Here is a 12,500-nt window from a genome sequence, read left to right as displayed (position 1 = left end):
TACTCCATCACCTTCCCCACTCCTCCTCCTCCTCCTCCCCCTACTCCTCCATGACCTTTATTCGATCGCCATCACCTTCTCCGCTCCTCCTCCTCCCCTACTCCTCCTCCATGACCTTCATTCGATCTCCATCACCTTCTCCGCTCCTCCTCCTCCCCCTCCTCCGCTCCTCCTCCTCCCCCTACTCTATCACCTTCTTCCCTCTTCTTCCTCCCCCTACTCCTCCATGACCTTCATTTGATCTCCATCACCTACTCCGCTCCTCCTCCTCCCCTTTCTCCTCCTCGCCTTCCTCCTCTTCCCCCTCCTCCTCCTCCCCCTCCTTCTCCTCCCCCTACTCCATCATCTTCTCTCTTCCTCCTTCTCCTCCTCCCCTCCTCTTCCTCCCCCTAGTCCAACGCCTTCTCCCCTCCTCCTCCTCCTCCCCCTACTCCAACACCTTCTCCCCTCCTCCTCCTCCTCCTGCCCCCTACTCCTACTAATAATAAATTATAATAATGATAATCCCATGATAATCTACTAATGATAATCTCATGACTCTGCCCCAGATTAGTTATTCTCAGCCTATGTTATTCTTATAACTGTAAATGAATTTATTCATTGTATAAATAAAATATAAATTACTTTGTTTCATTTCACTCTGGCGTTTTTGTATAATCAAACACACTATTAGTATTATTACTCTTATAATTACTATTAGTACTGTTGCGTTATAGAAACGTATAGGATTGTGAGCAACTTATGAGCTGTTTATTCGCACGTCAGTGTGGCTTGCTTACATGATGTCGAGAGAGCGACTGCCTCACGTGCAGCGCTTATATACGGCAGTGTGGTAGCAGGAGCCACCGTCACTAGCTATATGTTAAAGGGACAGTAGCCTCTAGGATTTTACTGCATACAACTGTACCCACACGTATTTGTTACCAGATACCTAATTTAATTGTTATAATTAATTACACATCACCGCTACGAAATTTGAACCCGCGCCATGACACCCGCGACCGTGCTGCCACCCCCAAAAAAAGTTGCGTATTTGACAATTTATTTTGCACGTTACAGACCGAGGGCTAATCACAAAAGTGCAATTATATTTATACCTAAATGCTATTCATGAACGATATTCATTTTAGAGCAAATTTATCCATATTATAACTGAAACTATATGTCGTTTATAAGATATTACAATTCTTTTGCTTTTAAATTAATAAATAAGAAACACCCTCGGTCTGTAGCCCTTGGCTAGAAAGTGGTTTTGCGCAACTTATCAGATCGTGCGCTTTGAGTGACGCCACCGTCGTTGTAATCAAACTGTAGTCGTTAGTTTTAAAACATTAAAAAAAAATATTTCTCATGTGATTGAACGCATGAAAGTTTTTATGTAGCCGTAATTATAACCTAAATTAGCTGAAAATAACCCTAGAACCTAGAGTAAACTCTCCCTTTAACACTTGAACACGCGTTAACCAATGGTGTAATCACTAACACAACAAGTACTACTACAATCTACATTATATTATTATTAATATTATTACTACTCTAGTACCATAATTATTTACTATAAATAGTATAATTTATAAATATAATAATTATTAGTAACGTATTAGTTATAATAATAATTATTTTTATTAATTACTATGTCTCAACTATAATAATTATTATTTTTATTAATTACTATGTCTCAATAAATTTATATTTATCTGCTGTATATTGCTGCCTGTATTATTGCATTATTGCATTATTGCTGCCTGCATCTAAAACATAAAACGCAACATAAAACATAAACACTTCTGCCCGTGACCCATAACCTGTGATAATACCAAGTCGTTCATGTTACGCTTGGCTGCGCATCCGCTACACTGAGCGAGTCGCCCTCCAGCTGTGGGAGGCTCTAGCGAAGTAGGCCCTAGGCGGCGCGTTACGACAGGAGCGGTAATCATTTACGTTAGTGACACCACTGCGTGACACCGGGATTCTGCGATTACAGCGCCCTGCCTTTTCCACGGAACGAAAAGCCCCGATTTTAAAACAAAAGCGCACATGTTTATGATATGGCCGTTTCGTCTCATTCCCGTAAGTTTTCTGCAATATTTAAGTATTTTAAACATTTATGAAATATCGACTACGTTACTGAACCTGCACATTTATGGCGAATCCTTTCTACTTATAACATCGGAAACGTCTAGTGATATTATCAGGAGTAAGATAATATAACAGCAAGACTAACATGTATGATGTTGTCAGATGTTGTGTCTGAACTTGTGATCACTGATGTTCAGCTCCGGCTCAAATTAGGCTATTTGATTTTAAACGCAGTGGGCTACGCGTCGAAGGGCGGTCCGCCCTAGCCTCCAGGCCACGCATCCAGGGACATCCACTCCCTACAGTGATCGCGCGAACTCGCTACACGCATGATTGCGCACGGACGCTCTGCTGATTGCCAAAAATATACAATAGGCCCTATATGACACTGCTGCCGTCTAAGCGTCTCATCCTTGTCATGCCGTCCTCTCGTCGCTCTCGTCTTTCTTCACAACAGCAGGTGTCGCTCTGCCCACCGCACAGCTCTGGTCGGTCTCTCGAACACACAGCGAGAATCCCGCTGGCCTCTAGCACCGTACCTCTCTCTCTCTCATCTCCTCTCTCTCCTCTCTTCGCTCTCCTCCGATCCTTGCTTCTCTCTCTCTCTGCTCTCGTCTCTCATCTCTCTCGTCCTCTCGTCTCTCTCTCTCATCGCTTCTCTTCTCATCGTCTCTGTCCTTCTCTCTCTCTCTATCTCTCTCTCTGCTCTCTCTCTGCTCTCTCTCTTCTCTCGTTCTCGTCTCTCGTCTCTCTCTCTCTCTCTCTCTCTCTCTCTCTCTCTCTCTCCTCCTCTCTATCGTCCTCTCTCTTCGGTCCTCTCTCTCTCGTCTCTCTCTCTCTCTCTCCTCTCTCTCTGTCGCACACACACACACACGTGCGCGCACACACACACATACACATTCCCTCTCTCTCTGTCGCACACACACACACACTCGGCAATCAGAAGAGACTACCGTTGCGCAATCATGCGTGTACGTGTTGCAAGATCACTGTGTGAGAAGGATGTCTGGGCGCGTAGCCTAGCGGCTCCTTGTCCGGAACCGGTCGCGTAGCCACGGCCTTGATTTTATTACTAGGCAGACCGACTAACCATGTTATAGTTGACAGCCTCTACTGTAGTACTAGTAGTAGCCTTTACTGTTTACAGTCACCGAGTCATGTTTGCAGATGCCTTTTGAACTACCAGCAGGTTCTTCACACAGACACAATATTATCATTTTAATCATTTAATTGTGTATTAGTTTTACTCACAAATACATGATGTGTGTATCATGGTTTTACATTGACACTGTCACTGACAGTCATTGCCTCAGGCTCAGATAGTCACCTGACAAATAAATTTTCAGTGCACAGTTTACTAGTTTCGACAGTTGCCAGCAATGTGCAACTTGTACTGCAGCTCTATATATTCGTTCTGGCACAAGGGTATTATATCATTGTATGTCTGTGACCAGTGAAATACCGGTGATGGAGGGTAAGGACGTTGTACGTAATTTGCAGCCCGTGGTACAACAATTAGGTCCATAACAATCAAAACAAAAGTATTTTACGATGTCTACAAGCATGGCCACAAAAGTATAATGCCTGTGAATAGTATGCAGTGTGACTGTCATTATATCTTACTGGTTTTATGTGCCCTGCCATTCTAATGGTGTTCAGTTGTGGAAAAAAAATGCATAAAATTAATTTACGTCGATCTGTCACTCTTGACAATTACTCAACAGTAACTTCTTGCAACATAATGTATCTGACTTGGGTTAAAAAAGAAGGTGGCAACCACCATCTGCTACATCTACTAGTTGGTTAGACATGGCACAAAGTGCATGTATTGAGCAGCCATAATTGTACTGATACTTACCTACTAATGCTTGAGTATTGCATGAATGATCTCAGGTTGAGGGCACTAGCAATCCTCTACGTGCTGGCCGGGAGTGGGTTCGCCTGTGTGCGTACCCGACAAGATCATGGAAGCCATGGCAAAGCACGATTTTCAGGCAACTGCAGCTGATGAACTTAGCTTTAAGCAGGGAGCCGTCATTAAGGTATGTGTCTGTTGTTGCTCCTGGGGCGCGTCTCGCATTTCTTACGTTAGAATCTCTTTTTGTAGCTAGTTCTCGGTGCAAGTTTTAATCATAGAGCATTCTTGGCTTCAGGTTCTGAGTAAAGATGAGGATGAAAACTGGTATAGGGCAGAAGTAGACGGTCGTGAAGGTTTCGTTCCCAGGAACTACATTGAAATGAAATCTCATGAGTAAGTGCTCAAGCCCAGCTACTTGTGTAGATCACCTGCCTAAAATAAGCTGCATCAGACAGCATAATAATTTAGTATGTGATCAGTTGCAGATGATTGCTAATGTGTTATCATTCACGTGCCACCGTGAAGATGGTATTCTACAAATATTGTAATGATTTATTATGACTATGTGCTTGCTGTTTAATGCAGTGCTGGTGTGTCCATTAGTAATTCTACATGTGGTCTACAGTTATAACTGGAAGAAAATATTCACGCTCTGACATTATATAATATATATTCCCTAGCTCTTTATTTAACCCTGTTTTTGTTATTAGTGTGCGCCATTTTTTGCGATTGTGAATGACTGGTTTTCTTTATCAAGGCACGAAATTCAGCTTTTTTGCACTGGCCCAGAGGGCTGGTAACAGCAATTTTTTATCAGTCCTCACCATAATTTACCAGCCCTCACAAATTTTGTTTGTAAAATCAGTGTCATGTTTCACGCTTGCGTTCTCGAATTCAAATTTGTAAAATGTTGATAAATTATGGCATGATATCCTTCAGGTAAAACAATAATGTAGCCTGTAGGTACTCGCTAACACGGCTGAAACCACCCACTCGGAGCGCCTGTGTTTTGCCAATGTTACCGGCCCTCCAAATAATTTGCCAGCATATGCCGGTGGGCCGGTGCTAATTTCGCGCCCTGTTTGTTAATTGTTAACTATCGGCTTGCTTGTAGCTGGTATTTCGGCAAGATGAGTCGCGCCGATGCTGCCAAAGTTCTCGGCCAGCAGGTGATGGAAGGCATTTTTCTCATCCGCGATAGCGAGAGTACGCCAGGAGATTTCTCTCTCTCCGTAAGGTAAGCAGTGCTGCTGTGGTCCATGTGAACGTATAATGCCATGATAATATATATATATTATATATATACATATATATATATATATATATATATATATATATATATATATATATATATATATATATATATATATATATATTATATATATATATATATATATAATGTACTACTTCTATTTAGCGTAGTGGAGATGTTTTCATGGTAAGGCTCGCAATAGATATGTGTGTTGTATGCTAATATAACATGCACAAAATATTGCATAAAGTTTAGTGTTGCTCTGTTCAACCCACCAACATACACATGAGTTGTTAGGTGAATCTATAGCTGTACAAAATGTTGCATGGATCAAATATTCTCATTTTCAGCAGTGATTGCATTTTTGCACTTGGTTTCCAGGTGTATCATGCATACTTTGTTTCTACCTGTACATTACGTACCTTGTTTCTGAAATTCTACCTGTACGTTGCATATTTTCATATTTTGTTCCCACCTGTGCATTGCATACCTTCTTTCTACCCATGCATTGCATACACTGTTTATACTTGTACATTTGCAAACATTGTTTCTACCTGTGCATTGCATACCTTCTTTCTACCTGTACATTATATCCATTGCTCCTACCTGCGCGCTTCTACAGGTGCCCTGACGGAGTGCAGCACTTTAAGATACTGCGTGATTCCGTCGGCAAGTACTTCCTCTGGGTTGTCAAGTTCAATACTCTGAATGAGCTGGTGGAGTATCATAGAACATCGTCTGTGAGTCGAACGCAGACGATCCTGCTCAAGGACATGGTGGAGGTAAAGGTTGCGGCACGTGAAAATATACTCTCTTAAGATGGACTCCTAATGGGGATCGTCGTTAAACCATGTTAAATCGTTAATGCTGCTATTGTGTGAATGAACATTCTTTTGGAATGTATAAATAAGGCATCCGGAAGTCACGAGAGTTTGCGATCGTTTCGTCACTCGTATACAAACACTTTCTTCTTGTAGCTACCGAAGGCAGATGCGAATTTCGACTTTGACGCTCAAGAGCAAGATGAGATGAGTTTCAAGAAGGGCGAGGTCATCAGTGTGACAGATAGGTATTAGCCCACGTGCATGTGTACACACATACGTGCAGACAGACACGTATGAGCACACATGCATCATAGTTTGTACAGGTCCTTAAAAACCTGCACAAAAAGTTACGAAATTTTAACGTGCTGTTTCCCATGTCTGAAAAGTCCTGAAAATCGGCTATTTTTGTGTTTCGTCCTTGTAAATTCTGAGAAAATGAGATAATGTCTATCTAGACTAAAAGGCGATAAAATTTGCTTCGTACAAGAGATTGTCCACCAAGTTTTTAACCGGACGTTACAAGGTACACAAATTGAATTGAACAGGTGGCTGAAATCTCATGATCATTAAAAACGGATTGGTTTTGTGCTTAATTTCGATTGATGTTTATGTGCAAGTTGCAACGAGTCGATAAAACTGTGATGCACATGTTGCGTAAGTCTGGAATGCAAATCAAAGCTAGACGTTTTGCGCATCTCTAGGTCCGATCACAACTGGTGGAGAGGATACATAGGTTCACAGGAGAGACACGGCCTCTTTCCGAGTAACTACGTCTCCTGGTTCGGCTAGCCACACTCACAGATCTCTCTTGTATATCCAGCGATGGCAGCGGGGATGGCTTTGCCATCTTACGATCGACACGCATGCCGGGAGCCAGCGCGCGTCACGGATTGCGATCGTCCGAACAGAACACATTCCGTGAGTTGTACTACCGTTGGTACTGCGACGGCAGCGGCAGCAGCGGCGAAGGCACTCAAACTCGAGATCAGGCGAATCTTGCGGCGACGCGAGTGTCACTCGTGCGTGCTTCGCGACACGACGCTGACCCGACCTCTTGTGTTTTCTCCCAAAGCTGCGCGAGTTACTCATTCCGGCCTGCTCCGACGTAGGCTCACACACACACACACACCCGCTCTGCTTCAGGAGGAAAATAGCAGTTCTTGGGTAGATATCGTATCTCAAGCAGCACATTGAGCGATCTCCTTCGAGGTGAATGCGAGCTCGTAAGCTCTTGTCAAGTTTAAGAGTATGATGACACTTGAGATCACAAGTCATTATTATACATGCTATCTCCACCCTGAGAGGGAGGTTAGTACTCCCATCAGTGAATAGTATATTTTGGTTGTCATTTCTGATGATGAGATGAAGACCTAAGCAAGGATAGTGCTGTCGTCATTGTGGTTATTGTCCATTGTGTGTGATATCTCAAGAAACGAATAAGCTATACAGGGAACTAGAATATGAGATATAGGTTATTTAAAGGGACAATGTATACGTTTGCCTTCCCAATTTTCTAATGCAGTCACACTCCCCAAAAATTCTATTGAGTTTACAATTACAAGCATACAAAAGCAACCTGGCTTGACTACAGTCTGTACCTCGGATTCACGGACTAATGTGGACATGATATTAAGTCATGCCATATAAACCTGTGTTAAAATTGAGGCAGCATGCGATATCATGGGGCAAATGGTGACCCTGCAATGTGAACAGGCGATGGTATGTGGTATGCCCCTATGTTAAAGGAAATATACATTCAAAAATGAATGTTGAAAGGTCACCGTGTCATGCGTCAATTTTCATTCTTTCTTTCAGGAAATGCCAAGTCGTTCACAGTGTGCTCATTGTTGACTTTATCTAGCACTACTTAGTTATTATACCTATTATAGGTTGCCATGTTGCCTGCATAGTAATTTCTTTGTGGGAACAGCTACTCATGGTTTAGACTGTGTCTCCATATCAAACAGCATTGCTTGGGAAATTTTATCATTTGTTTTGTTGGACATGTATATTTAACTATATACCAACGCAGGCATAGTAGCAGGTAATGTGCATGCACACGTGCAGTTTATAAAATACAACTTTGACTTGTACGTCATACTAAATGACATAATTACTGATAATAGTTGTAGTATCAAAATACCATCAAGTGGACAGGCCTTGGTAGTATTACCCTGGTAGCTCCGAAATAAGGAAGTTGATTAAAAAGGGTTGGGGGGGGGGACAGTATCGAAAGTTACAGATTATTAATGTAAGACTTCATCAGGACAAGCAATCTTGTTTTTTGTTTATGCCAGATATCAGTCTGTCTGCTATAATATTACCAATGTCAATGCCTATCTGTATTTTTTTTGTTTTTTTGATAATTTTTGAATGGTTGTCCTATTTTCACTGGTATAACTACATCTACCTAACCCATATCAGGACTGCTTATTTGGTATTTGTAGCTAAAGTATTCAATTATGTATTGCTAATGCAGTCATCATCAAGATATCATACAAGTATAGCTTATTCCACTGATGTTATACTACTTGTTTTTACTTGGTTGTAACATACTATTTAGTGAGCCCTTCAAGAATATGTCATTGATATTGAAACAAGTTGCTGTTTGCCTGCAATGAGTATTCTTACTTGTCAGTGTTTTCAAAGAACAACGTTGATAAATTTTTTACGAGGTATAGTACATATGCTCTGCCATATTGTGTAACGTGGTGTTTGGCAAATTAGGCCCACAAGATAATGATAAATTGGACGCATTCATGTTCCTGCCGTTCAATGAGTGCCTATACAAATTGAATGGTCCTTATTAACCCTCTGAGAACCAACATGGTTTACATGGTATTGGAAGTTGTTAGGGAAAAGGTTTAGTCGTTTGCACAAGATCTATATTTATTAGTTGGTACTTTTTGAGTTTTTCGGGGGGAAAACTGCCATTTTGGAATGTCTCATGTACTATAAAATGATAACGTGAACCTATGTATGTACATGTGCACACGTACGTAAGTTCATGACGTCAAAGATAAGATGATGATATGTAATGTAAACTCAGTTGCTAGCATGGTGGTAGATATACATATATAGTTTATGTTTGATGTACATATATTTGTTTAAGTTGTCGAGATTTGTAGTTTTTTCAAGCATGATGCTTGTACGTAATATATGATCCCAGTGTAACTATTTTTTCTGCAATAGCAGTATTTATTTTACCATGACTACTAGCTCTGTTACTTTATAAAACTGTCAAAATGTGTCATCTTGAATGCAACATTACATTACATAGCGGATGTCACATTTAAATACAGTTTATTTCTGTGTAATAATACAGTTACGAGTGTACTGTATTATCCCTTCATACCAGCCTAATTGTATTTGTATAACAGTACACATCTTGCCCTCCCACTCTCCTAGTTTTTAGTGATTGATGAGCTAAACATATTTGTATTCATGTTGTAAGACATGGACAAATCAGCAGAGTTTTTGCCCTATAGCTCCATTATAACTAGAATATGCACAATTAAGCATAGTTTGACATTATTTGCAAATACTTGGCATGGTAAGTAGAGATGATATAGTACTCAATAATGGGTTGGTTACTATAGTCACCGTGGTTATCACATGCATTTACTTGTCCTTTGTCACCCGTGACAGAAAATTACGCTTTATTAGCAATTTTCTTCTTTTTTATATGATCTTATTTCTTGGTTTTACAACACCAAATGGTTTTTTAATCTTATTGCTTGTTTCAGATGATTTATGTTCTCATAAATATTATATATACACATGTATGAATATGTTCATCATACCAGTGTAATTCCGAGGACGTGGAATTGTTTTCAGTTCTTCTTCCGAACATACTGATAAGAATTACTAGCCTATTACTTCCAGGATTAATAGAACAGCAGCAAGAAATTTTTCTAATTAATCGATACATTTTGAATCATGTGACAACTTATTTATTTAAAAAATCTAAATGAATTATAGGGTAACACTTGAAAAGGACAGGCATGAGGACAATATCATTTGATTTGATTTGCTATCACATTGTTTTGTGCCACTGGTCTTCTGTATTTAATGATGAAAGATTTTTCCATGTATCAGTACCTAGGCACACTTGATAAATTACTTGGCATTTGTGCAATTTTTTTTTTATGCGTTTGCTTTGACGTCTAATTGTGAAAGGCATTGCTTCGGTTTAGTAAAACAAAATAATGTAAATATATTCTTGGGGAAAATATGGCATAGAAATCCATCTATACGGTATTATCCCAACATCATGAAACTCAGTTGTGGCTCAGACGTGAATATTAGTCAAGTGTCAAGCCTGTAGACTGTTACTCAGTGATCTGTAATCAGCAGTGCAGCAAAGGACTATCTGATCAAGTGTTGCTGACTGAATCATACATATTGTATAATGTGTGACTTTTGTGAAGCATTTTGTGAAATATATGTGAAATTATGTTATTAGAAACAAACTTCTTTGACATTTTGACTACACATACAACTCGTACATTGAGGTTTACAAGTTTTTTAACACTGATGGTCAACAATTAAACTCAAATAGCCTTCAATTTTGCATTTTGCAATTTGTACATAATCTATTTACAGACAAACTGAGTAAATTTACATTAGATGGCTATAGTATCCTTGGTTCATCTTCTGTAACCTTATCCAAATGCACTGATACTATATGGTGACCAGGTATCATTGCTAAGCCCAGGGTACGTGGCTCTTCCTTTGGTTCCATTTCTGCAGCAAAATGGTATCATGAGTGCATATGTATATATATATATAATATTATATCAAGAGTACATAATGGGAGAAGAGTATGACATTGTTTTAACAGTGTTTTGCGTAGTTTTCAACTTGAATTTATTCCATCAATATGTGAATAAATATATTCAAACTTTACCTTGTTTTCGTCTCGGATTCTCCCTTAATCATATGACACCACCAGTTTACCTAAAAATCATGTGTTCTTCAAAAAAGTTATTTGAATACGACACGGTTTCACACAGTTTTCCCAAATGTTTGCATCTTATCGGCCAATGTTTGTTATCGGATTAGTGTTCTATTGTCTGTGACGGGACGCTGGGGGCTGTTGGGGATATTAGGCATCGAATTGTATTCAGTGTGTAATGCGTTTCGAGCATGCTAGAAATAAATGTGTGCTCACGGCGAGCTAGCAGCTGATTTTAGCTGTGTTGCCATCGTGTTCCTGATGATAAGTAAAGCGAAACAAGTGCTGTTACTGTGCTTACCTAATATCCCCAACAGCCCCCAGCGTGTCGTAGTTACAACCTGGTGCTGCCGCCGCATATCAACATTGGCCGATAAGATGCAAACATTTGGGAAAACTGTGTGAAACCGTGTCGTATTCAAAGAACTTTTTTGAAGAACACGATTTTCAGGTAAACTGGTGGTGTCATATGATTAAGGGAGAATCCGAGACAAAAACAAGGTAAAGTTTGAATATATTTATTCACATATTGATAGAATAAATTCAAGTTGAAAACTACGCAAAACGCTGTTAAAACAGTGTCATACTCTTCTCCCATTATGTACTCTTGAGATATATATATAAAAATGCTGGGGTAATTTATTAGCTCATTACTGCAGCTAGAATCTCTTAAATCTGTTTAAAATTTATCTGTGCCTCACAGGCTGTTACAGACTGCATGTAATAACATAGCCATAGACATAGACATTAAAATGAATACTCCACCTATACTAATACTACCACTATACTACATATACTAACCTGGAGGGTGAATGTACTCCTGACAGTTGCCAAGTATGAGGTTAGCATCCTTGTCTGTGCACAAGAATGATCCTATCAGCGATCGTCCATCTGACATCTTGATTTTCATTGTCTTGTTTAGAAAGCTCTCCAGTACTGTTCGTAGCTCAGATTTCTCACTCTAAAATAAAAAATTAAAGTGCAGCTTTTAATTCGGTATTCTCAATTCCTGGTTTTACTCCACTTTCGATTACAAGTACCCCTCAATGAGGAAAACCTCAGTGTCTCGGCTGTGTTGGCTCAGTACACGTAATCACCCCGGGGGGGGGGGGCACTCCATATATATTGCATGGTAGGTATGTGCCGTGGGAGAGACCCCTATTTTCAACCCTAAACGTCCATTCCAGTGCATCGCATTTTTAAGAATATCTCGTTCCAGAGCATTCTTACATTTTTGCCGTTCCTGAGACCCTAGTTTTTAACATTTCCGTTCCAGTGCATCGTACTTCAGAATACGTTGAAGCCGGGCCTTGAAGGCATGCATGCAACGCAACCCCCATTTTCGTACATAGCCAGTTCCAGAGCATCCCATATTCAACAAACATTAGTTCCAGAGACCCCCATTTTCACGTCTGAATTAGTTCCAGAGCCCCCCATTTTTGAATTCGCAGTTGCACATACCTACCAGGGGTAGAAATTACCTTTTGAACACGGGAATCCAATGGACTGGACTCCCTACCCTCAAAAAGA

General features: G+C 40.1%; 2 protein-coding genes across 3 annotated transcripts in view; one reads left to right on the top strand and one right to left on the bottom strand.

Annotated features, from left to right (window-relative positions):
- The first annotated feature begins 1,968 nt into the window (after nt 1–1,968).
- On the top strand, nt 1,969–10,481 carry LOC106818841 (protein enhancer of sevenless 2B-like). Of its 2 annotated transcripts, none has more exons than XM_014823516.1 (7): nt 1,969–2,070; nt 3,973–4,121; nt 4,233–4,330; nt 5,052–5,174; nt 5,812–5,971; nt 6,167–6,258; nt 6,715–10,481. In XM_014823516.1, the coding sequence occupies exons 2-7, from the start codon at nt 4,044–4,046 to the stop codon at nt 6,800–6,802; spliced, it is 639 nt and encodes a 212-aa protein (XP_014679002.1). In that variant the 5' UTR covers nt 1,969–2,070; nt 3,973–4,043; the 3' UTR covers nt 6,803–10,481. The 2 variants fall into 2 exon arrangements, with proteins under 2 accessions (XP_014679002.1, XP_014679010.1); XM_014823524.1 differs by lacking the exon at nt 1,969–2,070 and adding an exon at nt 3,515–3,553.
- A 41-nt stretch (nt 10,482–10,522) lies between these two features.
- Nucleotides 10,523–12,500, bottom strand: part of LOC106818860 (N-alpha-acetyltransferase 38, NatC auxiliary subunit-like) — a 6,766-nt gene continuing 4,788 nt past the window's right edge. The window contains exons 2-3 of the mRNA XM_014823534.1: nt 11,772–11,931; nt 10,523–10,759 (exon numbers count right to left, since the gene is read on the bottom strand). Of these exons, the coding sequence (XP_014679020.1) occupies nt 10,647–10,759; nt 11,772–11,931 (273 nt within the window). The 3' untranslated portion in view covers nt 10,523–10,646. The remainder of the gene's footprint in view (nt 10,760–11,771; nt 11,932–12,500) is intronic.

This window comes from Priapulus caudatus, unplaced genomic scaffold (genome assembly GCF_000485595.1).
Source record: "Priapulus caudatus unplaced genomic scaffold, Priapulus_caudatus-5.0.1 Scaffold37, whole genome shotgun sequence".
In the NCBI taxonomy this organism is placed as follows: Eukaryota; Metazoa; Priapulida; class Priapulimorpha; order Priapulimorphida; family Priapulidae; genus Priapulus; species Priapulus caudatus.
This window is presented reverse-complemented; position numbering and strand designations above follow the sequence as displayed.

Excerpts from the sequence above, each read along its gene's own strand:
- LOC106818841 (XM_014823516.1), top strand. The coding sequence starts at position 4,044 with ATGGAAGCCATGGCAAAGCACGATTTTCAGGCAACTGCAGCTGATGAA. Across the intron at positions 4,122-4,232 it reads AGCAGGGAGCCGTCATTAAG|GTTCTGAGTAAAGATGAGGA; the intron begins GTATGTGTCTGT and ends TCTTGGCTTCAG. Across the intron at positions 5,175-5,811 it reads GATTTCTCTCTCTCCGTAAG|GTGCCCTGACGGAGTGCAGC; the intron begins GTAAGCAGTGCT and ends GCGCTTCTACAG.